The sequence below is a fragment of the Ochotona curzoniae genome, unplaced genomic scaffold (genome assembly GCF_017591425.1).
Source record: "Ochotona curzoniae isolate NIBS_2020 unplaced genomic scaffold, NIBS_Ocur_1.0 contig_2321, whole genome shotgun sequence".
Classification (NCBI taxonomy): domain Eukaryota; kingdom Metazoa; phylum Chordata; class Mammalia; order Lagomorpha; family Ochotonidae; genus Ochotona; species Ochotona curzoniae.
The window spans coordinates 11,816,359-11,836,854 of record NW_024465421.1 but is presented as its reverse complement, the minus strand read 5'-3'; the positions used below and the strand labels follow the sequence as shown (position 1 = coordinate 11,836,854).

General features: G+C 47.5%; 1 protein-coding gene across 3 annotated transcripts in view; it reads left to right on the top strand.

The window, feature by feature from the left end:
• The window catches only part of PRKCB (protein kinase C beta), a 289,293-nt gene that overhangs the window by 208,241 nt on the left and 60,556 nt on the right, over positions 1 to 20,496 (top strand). For 2 of the 3 annotated variants that reach the window (XM_040973193.1, XM_040973192.1), the window contains exon 9: positions 6,988 to 7,134. The exons of the other annotated variant lie outside the window; for it this stretch is intronic. In XM_040973193.1, coding sequence (XP_040829127.1) covers positions 6,988 to 7,134 — 147 coding nt within the window. The remainder of the gene's footprint in view (positions 1 to 6,987; positions 7,135 to 20,496) is intronic. 3 annotated transcript variants of the gene reach the window in all.

The window sequence follows — 20,496 nt, the reverse complement described above, 5'->3', positions numbered from 1 at the left end:
AAGTGGTGTCTCTTTGCTGTGTATTGAAAATATACTATGGTGGATTTAAAAAGAAAAGGGGGAAAAAAAACAAAGCCAATCTTTTCTTGTACAAAATGAAGGTTCAGGTTTTGTAAAATGATGTCTCCTGTCCTGGGGCAGCTGGGGTGACATTTCTGAGCACCCAGGAAAACATTTCCTCGCTGAGCGCAGGATTTGTCTGGGCCAAGAATTGGCTTGAATGAAGGATGGTGCTATCTGCACGCAGCAAAATGTGTCCCTTTCTTTCTAGCCAGAGCTCTGTAAATGCTTGTTTATGCCTGAATCATAATCATTCCATACTGTAGTGGTTGATTAAAAAAAAAAAAAAGGCTTCCAACAGACCGAAAATTGTTCTCAGACACAAACTGGAGGTTCGGTTGACCTTGAACGTGAGAAATATAATCCCTGTGCAAGAACTAATTAGCGCCGGGAATGACTCAGGAATTATTTGAAAGCTCTTATCTGGAGGAATTCTGGGTGACAGTCCAATCGAGCTGCGGCAATGGGGGTAGTGGAGTCTTATGGTGGGGTGTGTGTGGTAGAGTTAGTACCCGTGGTGTATTTTGGAACATCAGCTTGGGGGTGCTTTCAGTCCGATGGTGGGCTTGCCGGTGGGTCAGGAAGGGAAATTCTCTGTTTTGGTTGATTATGGGTGGGTGGCTTTCCTGAAAGTCTCAGAATTTACGTTTAAGTGCCCACCGTGTGCCATTTATTCTACTAAGTGCTTGACAAACACACGGCGCTCATTTAATTTAATCTTCGTAACAATCCGGAATAGTAGGTTCTATCATGACTCCCGTTTTTCTTTTGCTGTAGAATGTGTGAGTTTCTTGATTTATTTCTGTGTGAAAGGCAAAGTGGCAGAGGGATGGAGAGATAGACTGAGGCAGACCTTCCATCCTCCGATACACTCCCTGAATTCCTGTGACAGCTGGGGCTGGCCCAAGCTGAAGCTCTCAGGTGGGTGCCCGAGACCCAAGTACCTGCTGCTTCCTGGCTTCCCGGGATGTGCATCAGCAGGGGGCTGGGTCAGAACTCAAAGCCAGGCACCCCAGTCCCACTGTGAGACACAGGCATACCAAGCCGCTGCTCCAGAACACTTTTCCTCCTCTAGCTCGCCCTTCCAGATGAGGAAAGTGAGGCTAGGAGGAGTTCAGTAACTGTCCAACCCCGAGAGCTGGCCATGGTCCTGGGTTTGAGTCTCCCTAGAAACAGACTCTGGTGCAGCTGGTTGACTTAGGAGGTGATCCCTGCGAGCAGCCTAGGCTCATGGGGAAGTGAGGTAAAGAAAAGAAGTGGGGCTGCTGCGGTGGCCTAGTGGCTAAAGTCCTCGCCTTAAACACACCGGGATCCCATATGGGCGCTGGTTCTAACCCAGGCAACCCTGCTTCCCATCTCCCTGCCTGTGGCCTGGGAAAGCAGTCGAGAATGGCCCAAAGCCTTGGGACCCTGCACCTGCCTGGGAGACCCAGATGCAGCTCCAGGCTCCTTGCTTTGGATCTGCCCAGCTCTAGCCATTGCAGTTACTTGGGGAGTGAATCATTGGATGAAATCTTCCTCTCTTGCCTCTCCTTCTCTCCATGCATCTGACTTTGCAATAAAAAATGAAATAAATCTTAAAAAAAAAAAAGAAAAGAAAAGCAATCAGGATGGTTTCTGCACCCTTGGATCCAACAATGAAAATATTCAAAAGCATACACTGTGTCTGTATTGAGCAAGGACTGATTTTTCTTGTCATTCCCTCCGCGAGACAGTGTAACACCGATTTATGTACCAGCTACACTGAGATAGGTGTTGTAAATCAAACCAAAATACGTGGAGGGTTGTGTAGGTTATATGCCAGTATTCTACCATGTTATGTGACAGCAGACATCTTTGGCGGGGAGTTGGGGGACAGCAACAGTTCTCCATGCATACCAAAGGAATATGGTGCAGCTGGGATTTAATCCTGTAGGAGAGCTCCGAGAGTCTGCACGGAGTACAGACCTGAGTCTCCCAAACCAGAGATAGGAAGCTGAGGTGTTGCCCATCAGCTGAATGAAGGCTGCTTCCCGCATTTCCAGGCTGCTTCTGGGCTGGGCCTGCTCCTGCTGCCAGAAACAAGCCCCAAGGCAGAGCATGACAGGTGTTTGCAGTGAGCAGCCCTGGATGTAGAAGAGTGTGGGGTGGGCCTGGCAGCACACTAGTGGCTGCATCAGTGCCATGTGGCTTCGCAGTTAAGCATGCAGACTGCCTGCACTTGGAGCCCAGGGGTGCAGACTGCTCCAGAGTGACTGCTGGCAAGTTACTTCAGGATGTTCACCTCTTGTGTGGCAAGATATGACCACACCTCTTGCCTTGTCTGCTTCCTGAGACTTGGATAACGTAATGCACCGAGATGTGTCTAGCATATCATAAGGATTCTAATGTCAGTGCTAGTGGCATTGCTGTCCCTGTTGTTATCAGCTCCCTGCTTGGAATAAGCCAAGCTTGTGGGCTTCACGAGAGGATGGGAGAGAAGCTACAGGGACTCCTCACTTAGGGCTGTGCCTGTCATGTGGAACAGCTGGGAGTGTACGTGGGGGTGGTTGGCGGTGACAGAGTCTGTAGTGTAAGTTGGGACAGGCATTCGTCATCGGAAATGGAGACTGCGGCCTGGCTGCTGAGGAGTTGCTATCCCCTTGTGCGCCTTGGAAAGTGCTTTTTGCTTTCTCTTTGAGCGCCGTGTTCTAGGGCCTCTAAATTGCAGACATGAAAGACAACCATTAGTGTATTCCTGTTTCTGTAGGCATATCCTGCCCAGCAAGAGAAAGGACAATTTTAATTTGGGTCTCACCTTTGAAATACTCACTCTTTGATGGAGTGGCGGCTGGGTATGAGGCTCCTTGGAACCTGTGGTGGTGGGATGGGGTTGTTGGGAAGGACACGTGGCAGGTGCCTGTCCTTCAAAGACTCTTCGTGATGGAATCAGAGTCAGTGCTTTCAGCAGCCAGGCCGAGAACTAAAAGGGGAAGTCCCTGGTCCCACTCTGTATTACTGGATCCATGTCTTCAAAGAAAACTACACAGCAGGGCTTCTAGCAGATGACTCTTGATTTTCTGTAGAGAATAGCAATTAATTTAAATGTTAAAATAATAACAAACACAACGCCGACTAGATCTGTAGCATTTTCAGGCTTCTGGTCTAGATTCTGGAAGGTGAGAGACTATTCCCATGAGAAAAGTCACAAAAGCAAACTGAGGTGGGCATGCATTCAGAAGAAGGACCCCCAGGTGAAGCTGTCAGCTACCTGCTGCTCCCTGAAGGATTAAAAAAAGAAGAAGAAAAAGCAGCCAAACCCTTTCCAGAATGTGCTTTATTGCTGGTTTGTCTAAGCAGAGTCAAATGAAGGGATTGGATGGTGTAAGCTCCATGGTTGCTTCACAGTCCCTGTGCACTGGGACCTGCAGGAAGGATGGGCCAGGAAAGCTTATGAGCTAGAGTGGGAGCCGGGGGACAGGACTTGGGACTTCACAGGTCAGAGTGTGTGATCTGAAGGGTTCTGAGTCAGAATTCAAAGAAGGTGGGAGATGCCATCGTAAAGAGATCGTGGGGTGTGGCGGATAGGAGGGACAGTGTTCGGGCCAGTGTGACTTTCAGAGTACAGGGTAAGAGGATTGGGGATGGTATAAGCCCAAGAAAGTCAGTGCCACTTCTGCCCTAGGTTCGTTCTTATTGCAGTCGCCATTAGGAGTAAGATGCCCTTAGATCTCTGTCTGCAGTTCAGGGAATCCTAACTGCAAACTCACAAATACAACCACATGGTTGTTGTTGTTGTTAATATATACTTACTGGAAGGGCAGACTGACAGGGAGTTTCTTCCAGATCTTCCCTCAGGGGTGGCAAGGGCCTGGATACTTTGTCAGGCACATTAACAGGGAATTGGATTGGGAGCAGGGCAGCTGGAACCAGAATCAGCACTCTGGTGATTAATCAGCATTAATCCACTGTGCCATGATCCTGACCCCAATCCCAAAGACATTTAAGTCTCAGCCTGTCTTTCTACAAAATAACTTAGCCAAGTTGTGTTCACAGCAATTTTGATAGCAGCCCCCCAAAATGGAAACAATTCGAATGCTCACACAGAGAACAGATGAGCACAAACAATGGATGCTACTCAGCCCCGCATAGGAAACCCTGGGCAATTCAGGCAACAACGCAGGTGAAGTTCAAGAGCATTCTGATGAAGGAAGAAACCCAGATGGAAAGAAGACCTCCTACTCTTTGATTCTGTCTTAATTAAATTCAAGAGCAGTCAAAACTGACCTGTAGGGAAGGATGCCAGCACAGAGGGTGCCTCTGGGCAGAAGGGAGGTTAACGGGGACTCTCCTGAGGGTGAAGAAGTGCTTTGTATCACGTTTGGCCTGTTCGGCATGTGACCTCCCTGAGTATATTGCAGTTGTCAAAACTGATAGAACCCTGCACTGAAGATCTGTGCATTGCAGCGTACCCACCTTATTTTTTTTTTAACTGTTAATTACAAAAAAAGACACATAAAATGGTGGATGCTTAGTCTATGGATGGTGACGGTGTAAATGAGCCCTCAGAGGAGCTCTGAACAAGCCACTGCAGGATGGAATCTCAACAAGCCTAAAGCCAGGCTGGGTAACTTTTCCCTCTCTCTTACCTACACTTGCTATTTTGGAAAAGAAAAATTCTGGTCCGGGAGAACCAGGCAGCAGCAGTGGAAGATGCAAAGAGATCCAAGAGAGATGTCAAACTCAAAAAGGGGGGGTTGCAGACAGAAGCTTGGTCTCAGGAAGCCTGGAGATTTGCCCATCTCTGTGTCCCAGGCCAGGAGCTAGTGATGGCCCATGGTCAACCTCAGGGATGTGGCTGTTTCTCAAGGAGCATGAATGTTCCAGAAACGTAGTAAGGAATATCCCATGGAGGGGCTGGCATGTTTCGTAGGAGGGTGTCCTGAGCCATTGAGCTGATTCAGGACCACGTGACTGAGCCGTATCAGAGTCAGAAGTCCAAGCTGAACCTTTTAGTGCATGGTCTTCGTTCTCTGGTACAATTGAGGCCAGTCACAAAAACCTGGGCACTACGTGTCATGGGCCATTAATGTCCCGCTCTCTCCTTATCCCAAAGCATTTGCTGCTCCTAGAGGCCACTGGCCAGAGGCTCACAGCAGGGAGCCCCTGCCCACTGCATGGAAGACACACTTAGGCGTCACACGTCCATTACACAGCAGATACTGAGCTGAGAGCTCCACTGCTTGTCAGGAAAAATGGGGAGAAGATGACATCTTCCTGGAGTGTGCATGCAGCGTGGGGGGTTAAGATGCTGCTTAGGGTGTCCACAAGCCATGGTGGAGAGCCTGTATTCAAGTCTCCGCTCCACTGCCTACCCAGCTTCCTGCTAACAAGTAGCCGGGGAGGAGGCAGGGGGTGACTTAGGTACTTGGGCTCCTGCCACCCATTGTGGGAAACCCAGACTGAGCTCCGGATTCTTGGCTTTGGGCGGTCCCAATGTTGGTTTTCGGGAATGCTTGGGGAGTGAGCCAATGGATGGGAGATTCTTTCTCTCTCTCTCTCTCTCTCCTACTTTATCTTGTACTCTGACTTTCAAATAAGCAAAGATAGATCACTTTTTTTTTTAAGATGTATTTGTTTTTATTGGAAAGGCAGACTTAAAGAGAAAAGGACAGACAAAAAGATTTTCCATCTGCTGGTTCACTCCTCAAATGGCTGCAATGGCTGAAGCAGAGCTAATCCAAAGCTGGGACCCAGGAGCCTTTTCTGGGTCTCCCACATGGGTATAAGGTCCCTAGGCTTTGGGCCATCCTCCATTGCTTTCCTAAGACCACAAGCAGGGAGTCGGATGGAAAGTGGAGTAGCCAAGAACACAAAATGGTGCTCATATGGGATATTGGCTCTCGTAGGCAGAGGATTAACCAATTAAGCCTTTGTGCCATGCCTTATTATTAGTATTAGTAGTAGTATAGTAGAAATAGTATTAGCATTGTTATTATCATTATTATAATTAAAGACCTATTCTTGACCCTCATAGTTTCTCACAGGCGGGAAAGCAGACCGTTGTTAATGGGAAATGAAGTGAATGAAGAAAGGACGCAGCAGGGTAGCCAGGTTCAGACTGAGGCAATCAAGGAAAGCTCCCCTGTGGAGGTGTACACGGGAGGCAATAACTAGTTTGGGGATAGGGAAAGAGTGGGCAGCAAATGGCAGGTGCCAAGGGCTTGGCGCACTGAAGGGGGGGGGGCGGTGAAAGGATCATGAAACTGGGTTTTGTAGAGAAGAGAAGCCTGAGAAGTGATAAGGTTGCAGAGTCAGGTGAAGCTTGACCACACAGACCAGTGAAAAGTGAGAGGTGCTGGCAGGTAGTGTTGGCAGAGGTGAAGAACATAGATGAGCTTTAGGGACACGGAGGAGAGGAAATGTGACAGTTCCTGGAGAGGCGTTGGGTGCACCCATATGACATTGCTTGGGGCCCCTGCTTCCCACATCACAATTCTTGGATTCAAATCCTGGCTCCATTCTTGATTCCTGCTCCCTGCTAATGCACACCTTGGGAAGTAACGGGATAGCTAATGTGCCAGGGTTTCTGCCACACCTGCAGGAGGTCCTGATGGAACACTCGGGCTGTTGACTTGGACCCGGCTCAGTTCTGGCTATTGAAGGAAGTTGGGGAGAGACCAGAGGTTGGAACATTATCTCTGTCTTCCAAATAAAATTAAGATGCATGAATAAATAGGTTTCAAGATGACAGTTCCTGGTGAGAGCAATGAGACACAGGGATAGGAGTCGTAGATGCCGAAGGCTAACAGAGGTTGGAGATTTGCAGATGCGTCATCTGGCTATGTGTCTCCCAGGAAGAGGGTACCCACTCTGCGGAAACTCCAGTGTCCAGTGGGTGAGTGCAGTGTCTTTCTCCAAGTGTGTCCTCAAACCCAACTCATACTTGCTATATGCTTCCTCTTCCAGAGGGCTAAGATTGGCCAAGGGACCAAGACTCCAGAAGAAAAGACAACCAACACTATTTCCAAGTTTGACAACAATGGCAACCGGGACCGGATGAAACTGACTGACTTTAACTTCCTGATGGTGCTGGGAAAAGGCAGCTTTGGCAAGGTACAGTATGGCGTGGTGACTGTGTCCACTCGGGAAGGAACAGCTCCCAGGGCAGGCACATGTGAGAGTTACGAGACCTTTACCTGAGCTTGGAATGAGTGCTGTAAAGGAAATGAGTGGAGTTCTGTGTCCCAAGCTGATCAAGAGTGGGTGAAGACAGAAGGAGGGTGTTCCTTTCAGGCTGGAAAGGTGACAGTAAAGCTGAGATGGAAGGATGAGAATGAATCCTCATGCATTCTTCTAAGTGCTGGGAAGGGGTTTCTAGCATGTGTGAAGGGCCTGGGGTGCATTTTCAATATCGGCAGAAGGTGTCAGGGCCCAGGAGGAGGTGATGATGGCGTATGAGGTCACAGAGGCAATCAAGGGCCTGATTGTGCAAAACCTCATCAACTACGATGAGGAGTTAGCATTGTATTCGCAGCACAGAGGGAGCTGTGCAAAGTTTTGAAGCAGAGATGTGACATGATGAGATTTGCCTGTTGGAAAAGTTGACCCTGAGAGCCAAAAATGGAAACAGTTCTTGTTGAACGGCTGGAGAGTGACCCTGAGGCGTGTCAAGTGATCCTAGGTGCTTTTACAGATGCCATGAAGAGGGGCTTTCCTCAAGTTGGGCAGGTGTTATACATATCCCTGATCGGCTTAGTGTTGTTTGGAGTCTTTTGTTCTTTTTGTGTGCCACAAAGATGCCTCGTTTAAATTTCATGTCACGTTCTCAGGTGTGCAAAAATTACAAGTTTCTTTCCTCCTCTTCTTTGTAGCACAAGCCAAGAATTGGGGAGCTATCTGTCAGTTCCCCTGTTTGCTTCGTAGCCTTCCCTACCACCCAGTGTGATGCATCAACAAATCCTGACAGCTCTCTGAAGTGCATCACACCTGCCCTGACTTGGTTCCGTCTTCATTAAAGCAATCCTGATCGAAGCCACGTGCACCACCCTAACCACCCACTTGTTCCCGACTAGCTTCCCACACTCAGTCTCGTATCTGTGATCATTATACTTTCCATTTGTCAGCCACAGTAATTTCTAAGATGTGTGATGTTTTTATTTGAAAGGCAGATTTATAGAGAGAGATGGAGGAGAGAGCTCTTCCATCCACTGGTTCAATCCCCAAATGGTCATAAAGGCCAGAGCTGGGCTAATACAAACACAGGAACATGAAGCTTCTTCCATGTCTCCCATGTGGATGCAGGAGCCCAAGAACTTGGGTCATCTTTCACTGGGTTTCCCAGACACATTATCTGGGAGCTGGGATCAGAGCTGGGTGTAGAATATGCATATGGGATGTTGACACCGTAGGTAGAAGCTTAAACCTGCTATTGCCACAGTGCTGGCCCCCAGCCATAGTAATTTTTAAAAACTTGCATTAGGTCAAGTCATTTCACTCCTTAAAATCCTCCAATGGAGCTGGTGTTGTGGCGCATCTATTAAGTTATCACCTGTGATACCAACATCCCATGTGAGCACTGGTTCATATCCTGGCTCTCCACTTCTCACTCAGATCCCTGCTCACACACCTGTGAAAATAACAGATGGCCCAAATACTTGGGCCCCTGCCACCCATGTGAGAGACCTGTATGCAATTCCGAGCTCCTGGCTTCAGCCTGGCCCAGTTCCAGCTGTTGTGCTTATTGAGGGAATGAATCAACAGATGGAAGGTTCTGTTTCTATTCTTTACAACTCTGCCTTTCAAGTAAACAAAATACTCACCTACAAAAACCCACTCTCCAATGACCTCCCATCACAATTGGCATAAATTCTCAGCTATGTCCTTGACTTCTCCCAGCCTCTGTAACTTGACCTTGTTCTCTACTTGGCTGCTGCTTCTCTTCTTTTTTTTTCTCCCCAGCACCCACCACGTTCTGACCATAGTGGCAGCTCTTAGGTTCCTGAAACACACTTCCTCCCTTCATGCTTTTATGATGCTGTGTTGCTCTGTGTCGCTCACTTCTCCACTTAGGTGTTGTCCGCTCTCTGAGGTCTCCCCTAACCCCCACTGCAGGTGGCCACTCAACTCCTTCTTCACTCCATTTACTTTTCTCACGTTGTCACTAGGTCATACTTTCTTTCTCTGACTCTCCTTGCTGCTGGCCTCCATAGGTGAGCACTGGTTCATTTAGTTTTCGTCTTGACGACCTCTCTCTGCTAATTTAACACTTTTATGCACATCCTTGTTAACTCAAAAGTCAGCATACTGTGCACATGTGTTTGATCACTTACTAATATAGGATGGAGAATTTCTGATGAAGCAATAAAAGTTCCAGAGGGCCTTATGGCAAGGATTGGGGCTGGGGATGGGAGTGGGGTAATGGGAGAATGGATCATCAGGGAACAGTGAGGAGATGAGAGCGAATAGATCATATGTTTCCATGGAAACTGTTACAATAATTGAGAGTTCTGTTCCAGACTGGGGATGGAGCATCAAATAAATCAAAGATGAAAACAATGGTATGTCATGGAAGCAGGATGGAATAACAAACACCCTGTGATCCTTTTCAAGATATATAACAATCATTTGCAACTCAAGTTATGCCCACCTTGGTGTTATGCTTGAATTCATGCGTGCAGCATTTTGCAGTTTGGATGAATACAGAAGTCAGTCCCCTGCAGAGGAACGGAGGAGTGTGAGGCTCCACCCCTCACCCCACCCACCCTGCAAAGATGAAACAGATCAGCCTGGAGGGCTTTCATTTCCCAAGACCCCCATGGTAGCAGGTCTGTCCCAAAAAAACATGCTGTGAAGCTCTGTGATCTTCTGTGCAGTGACTAGGGAATTACACCTGTGACATGGGCATTATTACACCTGTGAACCTGAAACAGGGCAGGAAACAAGTGTGAAGACTCTTGAGTTCCAAACAAGTCTGCCGAGGAAGAAGAGCAAATTGGAGAGTTGACTTTCCCACTACACAGGTGAAACATTGTTTACCTGGCAGAGAACTCAACAGAGGTGGGGGCTTGTTCTTGGAGGTAGAACTTTCTAGAACTTCTATCCCAGAGCCTTTGAATGTGTGACTCACTATGACTCAGCCTTACTTCTCAGAATTTTACTCTTAACCCTGTATTTTTAAGACGCCTTCGATTTTTAACTTCAGCTTTGCCAAACTCTGTGCTTCATGGGCAGTGGTTGGAATGATCCAAGTGTTTTTTTTTAAGTGTGCTGTAAAGTTTAAATGAAGGTTTTCTGGTTGTTTTTCTGACCCTACTCTTGCCATGTTCATAGGTTTGGATTAGGGGTGGGACAGGGTTAGGGGAGGTTCTTGTTCTGGAGTGAATATTAATCTGCAAAATATGAAGAAGCTCACACTGAGCAGTACAGGGATCTGTGTGAAATGATATTTACTAGAACCAATTGGTAACAACAACAACAACAAAGATGACAGTAGCCCAAAAGTCCATTGATGATATGATGGTTGAAGCTGAAAGATATATTCATGATACAGTCAAAAGAATGATATTCCCCCACACCCATTTTTCTACAATCTTGAAAAGATTTCCTATCCTAATATCAAGTAAAAATGAAAGCAAATCCAAGAGTGTGATTTCTGGGCTCATGAGCAGAGTCCACAACATTGTCTTGTGAAAATATTTAAAAATACACAAAAGCTGGAAGAATTGCATAAAAAAAATCCCCCACGGAGATTTTACAATGAATGTTTCACTGTTTGCTTTCTTGTGCATGGAGCCCTGTGGGTCCCTCCACTTTTAAAATGCCTTTCAGAGCAAGTTACACATCCTGTCCTTATACCCAGAAACTCTGCTGCAAACACATCTTTTACCCAGAATGTAAGACTTTTCATAATGATGTTTAAGGGGGAAATTCACAAGCAATGAAATGCACACGCATCTTGAGTGTATCCTTTGAGACATTTCAGAGGAACGCGGACTTGAAAATGCAGTGAGCGTGTAAACAGGAATCTGAAAATCACACGAGCAGATGACAGCGCAGCTGGGATGTTCTTGCGGTGAAATTCTGGGAGCCAACAGGAGTGAGGCCTGCCCTGGAGTGAAGCCAGTCAAGCTTTCTGGAGTGGGAAAGCGACCCCTGGGTGTGCATCTGTGCAAATCGGGGTGTGTGGCTCTCAGCCTGTGATCATGTTGCTTGTCCTTCCTCCCAGGGGGGAAGCAGTTAGGGTGTAGGGCAGTTGGGACACCTGAGCTTCTTTATGAGGGAGACGATGCCTAAAAGCATACTGGCTCAGAGAAGATGGAAGTGTGGTTTCCATACTGGCCTCAGCCTGTCTCTTCATATTGTGACTAAGGGACAAAGCCTCCCTTCTCTTCTGGGGCTGCATTAATCCCTAGGGCCTTGATCTTCTCTGCATTCAGAAGGTGCAGGGGAAAGAGTACAGGCTGCCTCTTTAGAAGTCCGTGTTTTGAAGTGGCTCCCTTCCTTCCTACTCTATCTGAGAACTCAGCCCCAGAGCTGATACTCGGGATAGGAGAGCTCTGTTACCCCGGGGATAGAGCTGCTGGGCCTTCCTCCTGGCTTCAGCTCTGGTTGGACTTTTCCATTGTGCCACGAAGATCCTCTGTCTGACCTTATCCTTGCCAGCTCCCAATTTATCCCACCCAACCAACAAAAATCCTTGCCATACCTCTTCTCTGACATTTCCTTGTGTTCAAATCATGGAGCCTGCCAGGTGTCGGGGCTGCCTTTCCTGGAGCATTGCATAAGCCGGGAATAAATCAAGTAGGAAGTCAGTAGCTCATGAAATTAAAAGGGATAAAGGAGGAAGTCTTCAGAAACTTCTGAAAAATCCCCATCCCGTGCCTGGCTGTACGGGCATGCAAGATGGTCTGAAGTCAAGACAAAACCATTCAGCTTCCCCTCCTACTGAGTGACTTGCTTAGAATAACACCTAACAGGTTGATGATGTTGAAAGCCTGAATGTCCCTAAGGAAACTGTGGAGGTTTTGACACAGGTCCCTTCCTATGGGAGACCCTAGAGACTTAGTATTCAGTTGCTGCTCTCCAAGGTGCTAATGTCAACTTTTCCAGCTCTGTGCAAAAGTGTTGATTACAGCCTTGCTCAGCTTCCCCCGGCAGGAGGAATCATGCATGTGCCTGTTAACTTTCTGTCACAGATGTGCCTCCTTTGCTATCATAAATATTTTTTCTTTAAATTGACTTTAAGTTGATTGTCTTTTCTTCTTCCTAGCATTGCCCTAAGCAGTAACAGTTGTGAAATCATAGGATACCAAATACATATTTATTGTAATGTATTTCAGGATAACTTATGAAAAGGAAAATAATTTTGTCCTTGTATCACCGTGGGTATACAGTATCACATTTGGTGAAAAACTGTCCTTACAATCTTCTATTCTCATAATGATCTGGCACTTCAATGACTATTGTATTTCTGAGCAGACTGAGTTGTTTGCTATCATTTCTGTGCCTACTTGGACGATACAGTCTTGGATAAAGTCTTGGATCTTTTCACCCATATCCCGTAGATGAGAAGCATACTCCGTGTATCCCATGTGCCTCACGATCTTCCCCGTGACCTCCCTGCTCTCTGCCCTGTCCCTGGAGTATTCAGTGTATCCAGAGATGTAAGCTGATCTGAGCTTTGCTGTTTCAACCTCTTTTCCCTCCATTTGTTCCTCTCCCTTTCCCATGATGACTCCCCTGTTAAGCTGCTTTCTGAAAATACCTGCGTTGTGGGTGTTCTGTGGTCTCTCAACTCCTCACTCTCCAGCCTAGAGCTCACACGGGGGGGTTTGCTTGCAAGGACAAAGGGTGGGCATCACGGAAGGGATTGGTTTTAACATTGGAATCTGTACTCTCAACTGGGAAGAAGTCATCACCCTCTGGCAGGCGTCATGAAGGATTTCTTCATTAAGGAAGTGTTTAGTGAGCATCTGCAATGTGCCAGACACTCTTCTAGGTACAGAGCAAGTGGCTGTGAGAAAAACAGATTACGGTATCATTTCTCACAGCGTTTATACGCTTGTGATGGTGGCAGTGGTGACAATGATGACTGATATTACCTGACACTATTGGAGTCCCTACGGTGGTGGAGGTATGTTGAACAAAGTAGCTTACGTTCCCTATCTAAATGTGACGCACCCCCCCCATTCTGCCCATTTTACAGATAAGGAAAATGAGACACAGGAAGTGGAAATGAGTCGCGAAAGTCAGCAGCTAGTGAATGATACTTCACAAATCAGATACTTTGATTTGTAGGTGTGCAATGCGGGGCTGCCACTTGCTGGATACTTAACACTTGCCTTCTGAGAGTGCAGTGGCCACACAGCATGTCACAGATCTATTCCAGAAGGTTCATAATGCGCTCCTCTGAGTTTTCCCCCTGAGTGTTAAGCAGAGTTTGTGTGCTTTCTACCATGAGCTCCTGCCCTCACGCACACCGTGTGCCTGTGGAGTGGAGGACTTCTGCTCTCCCTCGTCCTGTACCTGCGGGTCACTTGTGCATGTGTAAGTGCTCATTGAAGATGAGTCATCAGCAAGCCTTCCCCAGAATGCCATGAGCATGACTTTCCCTTCTCTTGCACCAGCTTCCAACTTACAGGATCCTCCCAAGTCTTGGAGGAAACTCTAGCGTGTGTCAGTTGCTTTCTGACCCCCCAGCCTCCATTTCTGTCACCCCTCCCCACTCACTCTGACATACTGATTCCCAAGCAGCATGCTACGATGTACATGCATCGCATCATACTAATGCTCACTGTCAACCCTATAAAGCTATTGCTGGTTATTCCCTGTGGAGGAGGTGGTATTGTGGCACAGCAAGTTAACCCACCCCTTATGATGCCAGCATTCTGTACTCAAGAGCTGGTTCAGGTCATGGTTGCTCTGCTTGTGATCCAGGTGCATGCAGAGGCGCCTGGGAGGATGATGGGAAAATGGCCCCAGTGTTTGAGTCCCTGCTACCTGTGTGGGAAACGGGGCTGGAATCCCTTGCTCTTGACTTGGCCCTGACTCAGCTCATACTTGGCCTTTGCAGGTCATGAACCAGTGTATGTATAATCTCTCTCTCTCTCACTCTCTTTTTCTCTCTCTCTGCCTTTCAAATAAATCTTTTGAAAAAAGCCACATCAGCATCTGTGTAGACTGTAAGTCAGAGAGGTTAAGTGATGTCTCCAGAGTCACACAGCCATAGCAGGAGAGAAGCAGGACCAAGGCGTGAGACCTGGTTTTGTGAGTCTAGTTGCCTTTGTCCATCCTTAACAGCATTGCTTTCCATTTTGGGGTCCCACGTCTCCCCAGAACACTAGTACTCCCTTTATTCCATCCTTCCTTCTGCAACATAAGTTACAAAACTGCTACAAGGATTATATACTGTTTTAGATTCCTCCTTCCTCCATGCAAAGAAAAAAAAAGTTAGCTCTCACAACTGCATTGGTAGAACCGATTTGCTAGTATTATATAGTAGAATGTTTCCATCAACTTTGAAATCCCATTTTTTCCCCTTGCAATTTCAAAAGAAATGAAAATGCTCTTTGGAGTCTCGATGAGGCCAGAGAGTGCTAGGGGGAGAAGCCAGCCTGGGGTTGGGGTTGGCACCTCCACATCACTGCTGTGATGGCAGCGGGGTGCTTTATAAGCATGGTGTGTGGGCGCCAGGGAGCAGGCCAGGCTGCAGTAGTGTCTTCTGCTGGGGTCCGTTGCAGCCCTGCATCTCCACGGGAAGATGAAAAGGCTGCCTGTCACAAAGGCCTCCACTGAAGGCATGGAGGGAGCCCCTGTGGTGGGAGTCTGTCCTCATTTTAATCTCATTAGTAGGATGTGTTTACACGTGCATGCGCAGTTACATAAGCCTGGAGACGGAGTGCGCTCTGCCTCGGCCAGCGTTGCTATCTTCCTGTTCCATATGGTGAGCTGCTTTATCACAGGGCTCACAGACAGCTCGGAGTCTTTGCTACCTGTTCCCTTCATCTCCTTCCAGTGAACCTTTGGACGTTGGCTCTCTCATTTTGGAGCCCTGGTTTCTCTGTGGTTCTGTATCAATGAGGGCTGCTCCCACCCAGCTCCCACTCTTTCCCCTGCCATTTCAATGGGCTGGTGTTTTTGCCAACTCATCTTTATGAAGCTTCATGAGGGTCCGCCCCTTTTACAAACTTTCGTCAGGTGGTTTTCTCCTACAGTTGCTGCTTCATACCTGAAAAGATAGTAAATTATAAAATAAGACCGGCTGGTATCATGTAACACCAGGGATTCCAGTTCTCTAGCCCTCTGTTTGAGCAGACTGTCAGGCCAGATGTTCCTGTGAGTTTCACAAGGTCAAAGACAGGAAGTGCAGCCAGAAGAAGACTGCATCACAGAACCCAACAGCCAAGTCTCCGTCAGTAGCCATGTCTCCCTCTGGGTTCCCTGACCTGTCCTCCTTTCTTCTCACCAGCACTTTTCTGTGGTCATATACCTGCTTGAATGCTGCTTCTCAAGTCTCTGTCTTTAATTCCTAAATCTAGAATGTTCCAGAAATCTCAACATCCCAGGAAGGAGAAGCCGCGATCTATGTAATCCAATTTGCTGCAGCCCAGAGGCAGGGCCTATTTTCCAGCCATCCGTCAGCCAGCATGACAGGGATGGGCTTGTGGTAGCTGACAAGAAAACCATTGGTCTGTCTGAAACACATGCCAAAGCAAATGATGTTCCCTTGAAGCCTGCAAATTAGTTAATTAGTTTATTTTTTTTATTTATTCTCTTTCTTTCTCCCTTTCTCCCTCCCTTCCTTCCTTCCTTCCTTCTTTCCTTCTTTCTTTCCTTCCTTCCTTTCTTTCTCTCTCTCTCTTTCTTTCTTTCCTTCCTTCCTTTCTCTCTCTCTCTTTCTTTCTTTCCTGTCATTGCTGCATTCTTTTATGTCCTCTTATGGAGAGACCAAAGAAAGCCAGTTAGGTTCTTTGCCTATCACACTTTCTGCTGTCCTCTTCATGTGCATCTCAACCGCAGGCTAGCACAGAAACTCGAGGTACTGTTCCAATGAACCCTGCTTCCAAGCAGCCCAACACATGTCCTTCTCCTTAACAGATGTAATTGTACACCTTTGCCATTTGTAATCTCGTGTGTGTGTGCATGTGCACCCGAGCGAGCTCCGTAGAATCAAACAGGCCAGAGTTTGTTTCAAATCCCCGCCCATACCCCATGTCCCCAGGGTCCTGTTAGCAAGCCACTGCACTGGATACCACCGCAAAAGCTTGATCACAGATGGAGGCTGAGCCGGGGGAGCTGGCCTGCCAGCTTTGCTCATTTAATTTGCACAGCGGTCTTGTGAGAAAACAGCGGCTCTTGGAGAGGCTAGACGCTTACCGACACCCAGCAGAGGGGATGGATCAAAGCCTGGAGGAGCCACACGGCTTGCGCTGCCTGGAGCCTGGTTTGTTGTCTGCAATCGCCTGCACCACCACCAGCCCGGCAGCCAGGCCTGTGCAGCCCCAGTTTGTCAGACCCCAGGGAAACAGGCTGGCTTTGTGCAACTTCATTGTTGAAATGGATGACAAACCCTTAAGGGTTTCACTGTGTTGTCTTTGACTAAAAAGCATCAATTATAGGTTTATTTTCCCCAAGAACCATTTTTTTTTAAAAGTCATATTAAATCTGCTTCAATTTTAACCAGCTTGCTTTGTCAAATATAACAGATGACTCAAAGAGATTTGACTAAGCTGTGCATGTCACCAAAGTTTATTTATTTATTTTTAGGCATTTCTGCTGTGTGTGTGTGTGTGTGTTTGAGTATGCACTGAGAACATTTAATCTCTTAGCAAATTTCAAGTGTGCAATCTGGCGTTATTAAGTCTCCTTAGCATACTGTACCTTAACCCTCTAGTGCTTGGCTTCTCTCATAATTGAGCATTCACAGCCTTGGGCCAACATCTTCCACTCTTGCCCCCTCATCCAACCGCCTAGTCCTTGGCAACCATCCCCCTACACCGTTTCTCTAAGTTTGAATATTTTAGATGTCTCATATAAATAATATTGTGCAGCCTCTGCCTTTCACATTGTGTAAGGTTCACCAAGTTTGTTTGTTGTAGTCCACAGGACATCCATCCCTAGCTAGAGCTGATACATAGCTGTTCTGTTGGTATCAGCAACTACATTGATAACCACAACCCAATTAAACGGCGTGCAGGTTTCTTCCCTCTTCTGGCAAAGGCTGTGCATCAACCTTCCCATGGGGATAGTGACATTTGCTTAACAATAGCGAGTTCCAGGGGAGCCCCCTTCGCTTCACACTTTTCTGGCTTTCTCTGCTAGTGGGCAGAAACTCAACTGGGCGAAATCTAAGGTCTAAGGCAGCATTGTCTCCCCTTCAAAGGTTTCGATTGTAAAGCAGCCTGCCACCCTGACTTCTGAAATGAAAAGTCAGCTTACCTCTTACGCAGAGCCATGCTTTCATCATCTATAAAGAGACTTTTTAAGTACAGAAAACCTTACATAACAACTCATGGGATAACCAGTTGGTACCATCCGGTTCATCTGCATGTTCTGGATCCCACTGCTCTTTTAGTCTAGCAGACTGGAAGATTTTATCCACTAAGCAATTCATCCTGTCCAATCCACACTACGGATTCCCCGTGATCGTCTTTTCCTCTGTTAAACCATTCCTCAGTGTTTCCTTCCTTATGTGTCTTCAATTAGTGGCATTCACTCGGTTAATGGCTCCAAGACAAGACGGAAGAGCCTGAAATCGTTTCCTTTTTGCTTGCGAGAGACGAGTGCATCGGATTCCTGCAAACCACTGATGTGGCCATTGTCAAGCATGCAATGTAAACATATATTGTGAGCCTGTATGTTTGGAAATGTTACTCATTCCTCCAGTTATTTGAGATGCACAGAGACAGAGAAAGCTCCCATTTTCTGATGGACTTGCTCAAATGCTTTGGAGCCAGGAACTCAAAGTGGGTCTCCCACAGGGACGGCTGAGACTTAACTGCTTGAACTACCAGTGCGGCCGACCCTTCTCCTGCCCCTCAGGGTGCACACTGACAAGAAGTAGGAGTCAGGAGCCGCAGCCAGGACGTGACCAGGAGCACTCCCATGGTGGATCCAGGCAACCTAATGAGCATCCTAACTGTCATGCCAGATGTCCAGGCCAGCTTAGAAAATCAATTCCCGAGTCTGAGCCGCAGGAGTTACACTTAGGAACACCAGAAGGAGGGTCTGCAAGATAGCTGTGAATACGTCAGGATGTCTTCATGTCTGATTGGAACCTCACCAGGAACATGCTTGCCAGTGGTCATAGTGAACAGCTGGCGTTGAGTTCTTAGGCTTTAAAATGCTCAAAGTGACATCTGTTGCTGTATCAGCATCGCGGTCCTAGGAGCTCACCGGTTCTTGTTCAGGTTTGACCCCATGCTCCTCCCACTGTAAGAGCTTCTGTTGGAGTGGCCCTCCCAATCCCACTCTCTTCATTCCGGGTCTCCAGTTACCAAAGGTGGGGAGCCCTGGTTCTTTCTGCCTGCTGAGGTCCTGGAAAGCAAAGTGTACAATTTCTTTTCCCTCTCCGAATCGCAGAAGTTGACAGAAAGTCACAGATTGCACTTGCACATCTTCTGCTGCCTTCCCAGGTACATTATTAGCAGGGAACTGACCAGAAATGGAACAGTCAGGTCTTAAACCAGGACTCAGTGTGTGGAATTGTGGACATTTCAGGAAATGGCTCAACTCATTGTGCCACATCACAGCCCGGACCCTCCCCGCCAAAGAGAGATCCTAACCACTGCACCAAGCACCTGTTCCACTTTCCCTTTAATGATGACAGCTTATGCTGTGCGCTGCCAGCACAAGAGCTTTGCCTGTGGGTCAAAGCTCAATCTCCCAGCAAGGGGACCAAGACTCAGAGAGATTGAGTCATCTGCCCAACAATGCACAGCCAAGCACATGACGGAACCTAGATTTCCACTCATGTTTCCACAGCCTGAGCTAAGCTCTCAGCCCGTGCAGTGCTGTCCTGACCTCATTCTTAGGGCACACAGATGGTCAGGAGGCCTATCCTGTCGAAAAACTAACCTTCAGGTTGTCATCTAACTACAGCCAAGTTCCTCTCAAAATTGTCCTGCTCCTGAGTGGGTGAGCACCCTAGGAGGAGCAGGTGCACAGCCTCCAGCTCCTGATGACAATTCCAACCTGACAGCCCCTGGCCAATTCACCTCTCTCCTGTGTGGGACAGGCCTAGCTTAGGAAAGACGCAAACCTTTAGAAGACTTTGACTTAATTGATCTGGAGCAGGGTCCAAGCATCAGCTTCTAAAAGCTCTGCAGGATACTGTAGTGTGTAGTGCAAAGAAACCACAGCTCAGTACAAGCAGGCGATGCTGGGGTTTCCTGGCAGGCACCTAGAGCTAGGGGGAAACAGCACACAGGACAGAGCCAGCAGAAGGAACTAACCTTGACTCCAAACTTCTGGCCTCCGGGCCTGTACGGTAGGACATTGCTATTGATTGGAGCTGCCTGGCTTTCAACTCTTTCTTACGGAACCACTCATCACTTGCCAAGCAAGGGGACAGGGTGAGGATGTGCATTTCTGACACACTTACCCCCGTAAGTTTCCCTCAGCAGCACCCAGAGTTAGGAATTGTGAGCAACTCAACAGATGGCAAAAACTGAGGCTTAGAAAAACCATGTGGATTTCTCACACTTGTGTAACTTGTAGGTGCCAGAACTTGGACACGTCCCAGGACTTATAACTCTGAAAACCTCTGCCCTGACCAAGATACATCAGGGTGCCGTCATTGTAGATACACTCAGCTGTAGGGGTTTGCCAGGAAAGTTTGTCAGAACCAAGTTGGCTTGGTTTTGAGGGGCTTTCCTGTCTTTCGTAGCCATCGCTGGAGTTCTGTTTATCACATAGCACGGCCAGAAGATTCTTAGGGTAACAGATGTGCTTGGAACTAGATAAGAATCTGGCTTGTACACATTCCTTCGCTCTGTTTGGAAGCCTCCCCCCTGGAGCTGGAGGGACAGCTGAACAAACAGCCCACGTCCTCTAAGTTGGTACTAAGTTCCAGAAACTGCTGGGGACAATTAATGAAAGATCATTTCTGCTCTTCAAACATGGCTGTTGCTGGTACCAGTGCTAAGACTATGGTTCTGTTGTTTTGCTCTCCATTGCTTCCTGACAGGCAGAGAAGGTACGATGCCTAGAACTGTGATTGCAACACTCACTCAGACTAAGCTTATCCCACCTGAAAAATGAGCAGTTTGTTGAGGGTTGTCCAAGAAGCAGGAAAAGGAAGCAACTTTTGTCTAGTTGTCAGTGAGCCCCCAGGATCCCAAGCCTCAGTAGGCAAAGGAGGACCCAGACTTGGATCAGGAGTAGATTTTTTTTTAATGTATTTCTTTTTTATGCTACAGTTCCATAGGCTCAGGGATTCCCCTTCTCCTTTCCAATTCCCATCCCTGCACTGATTTC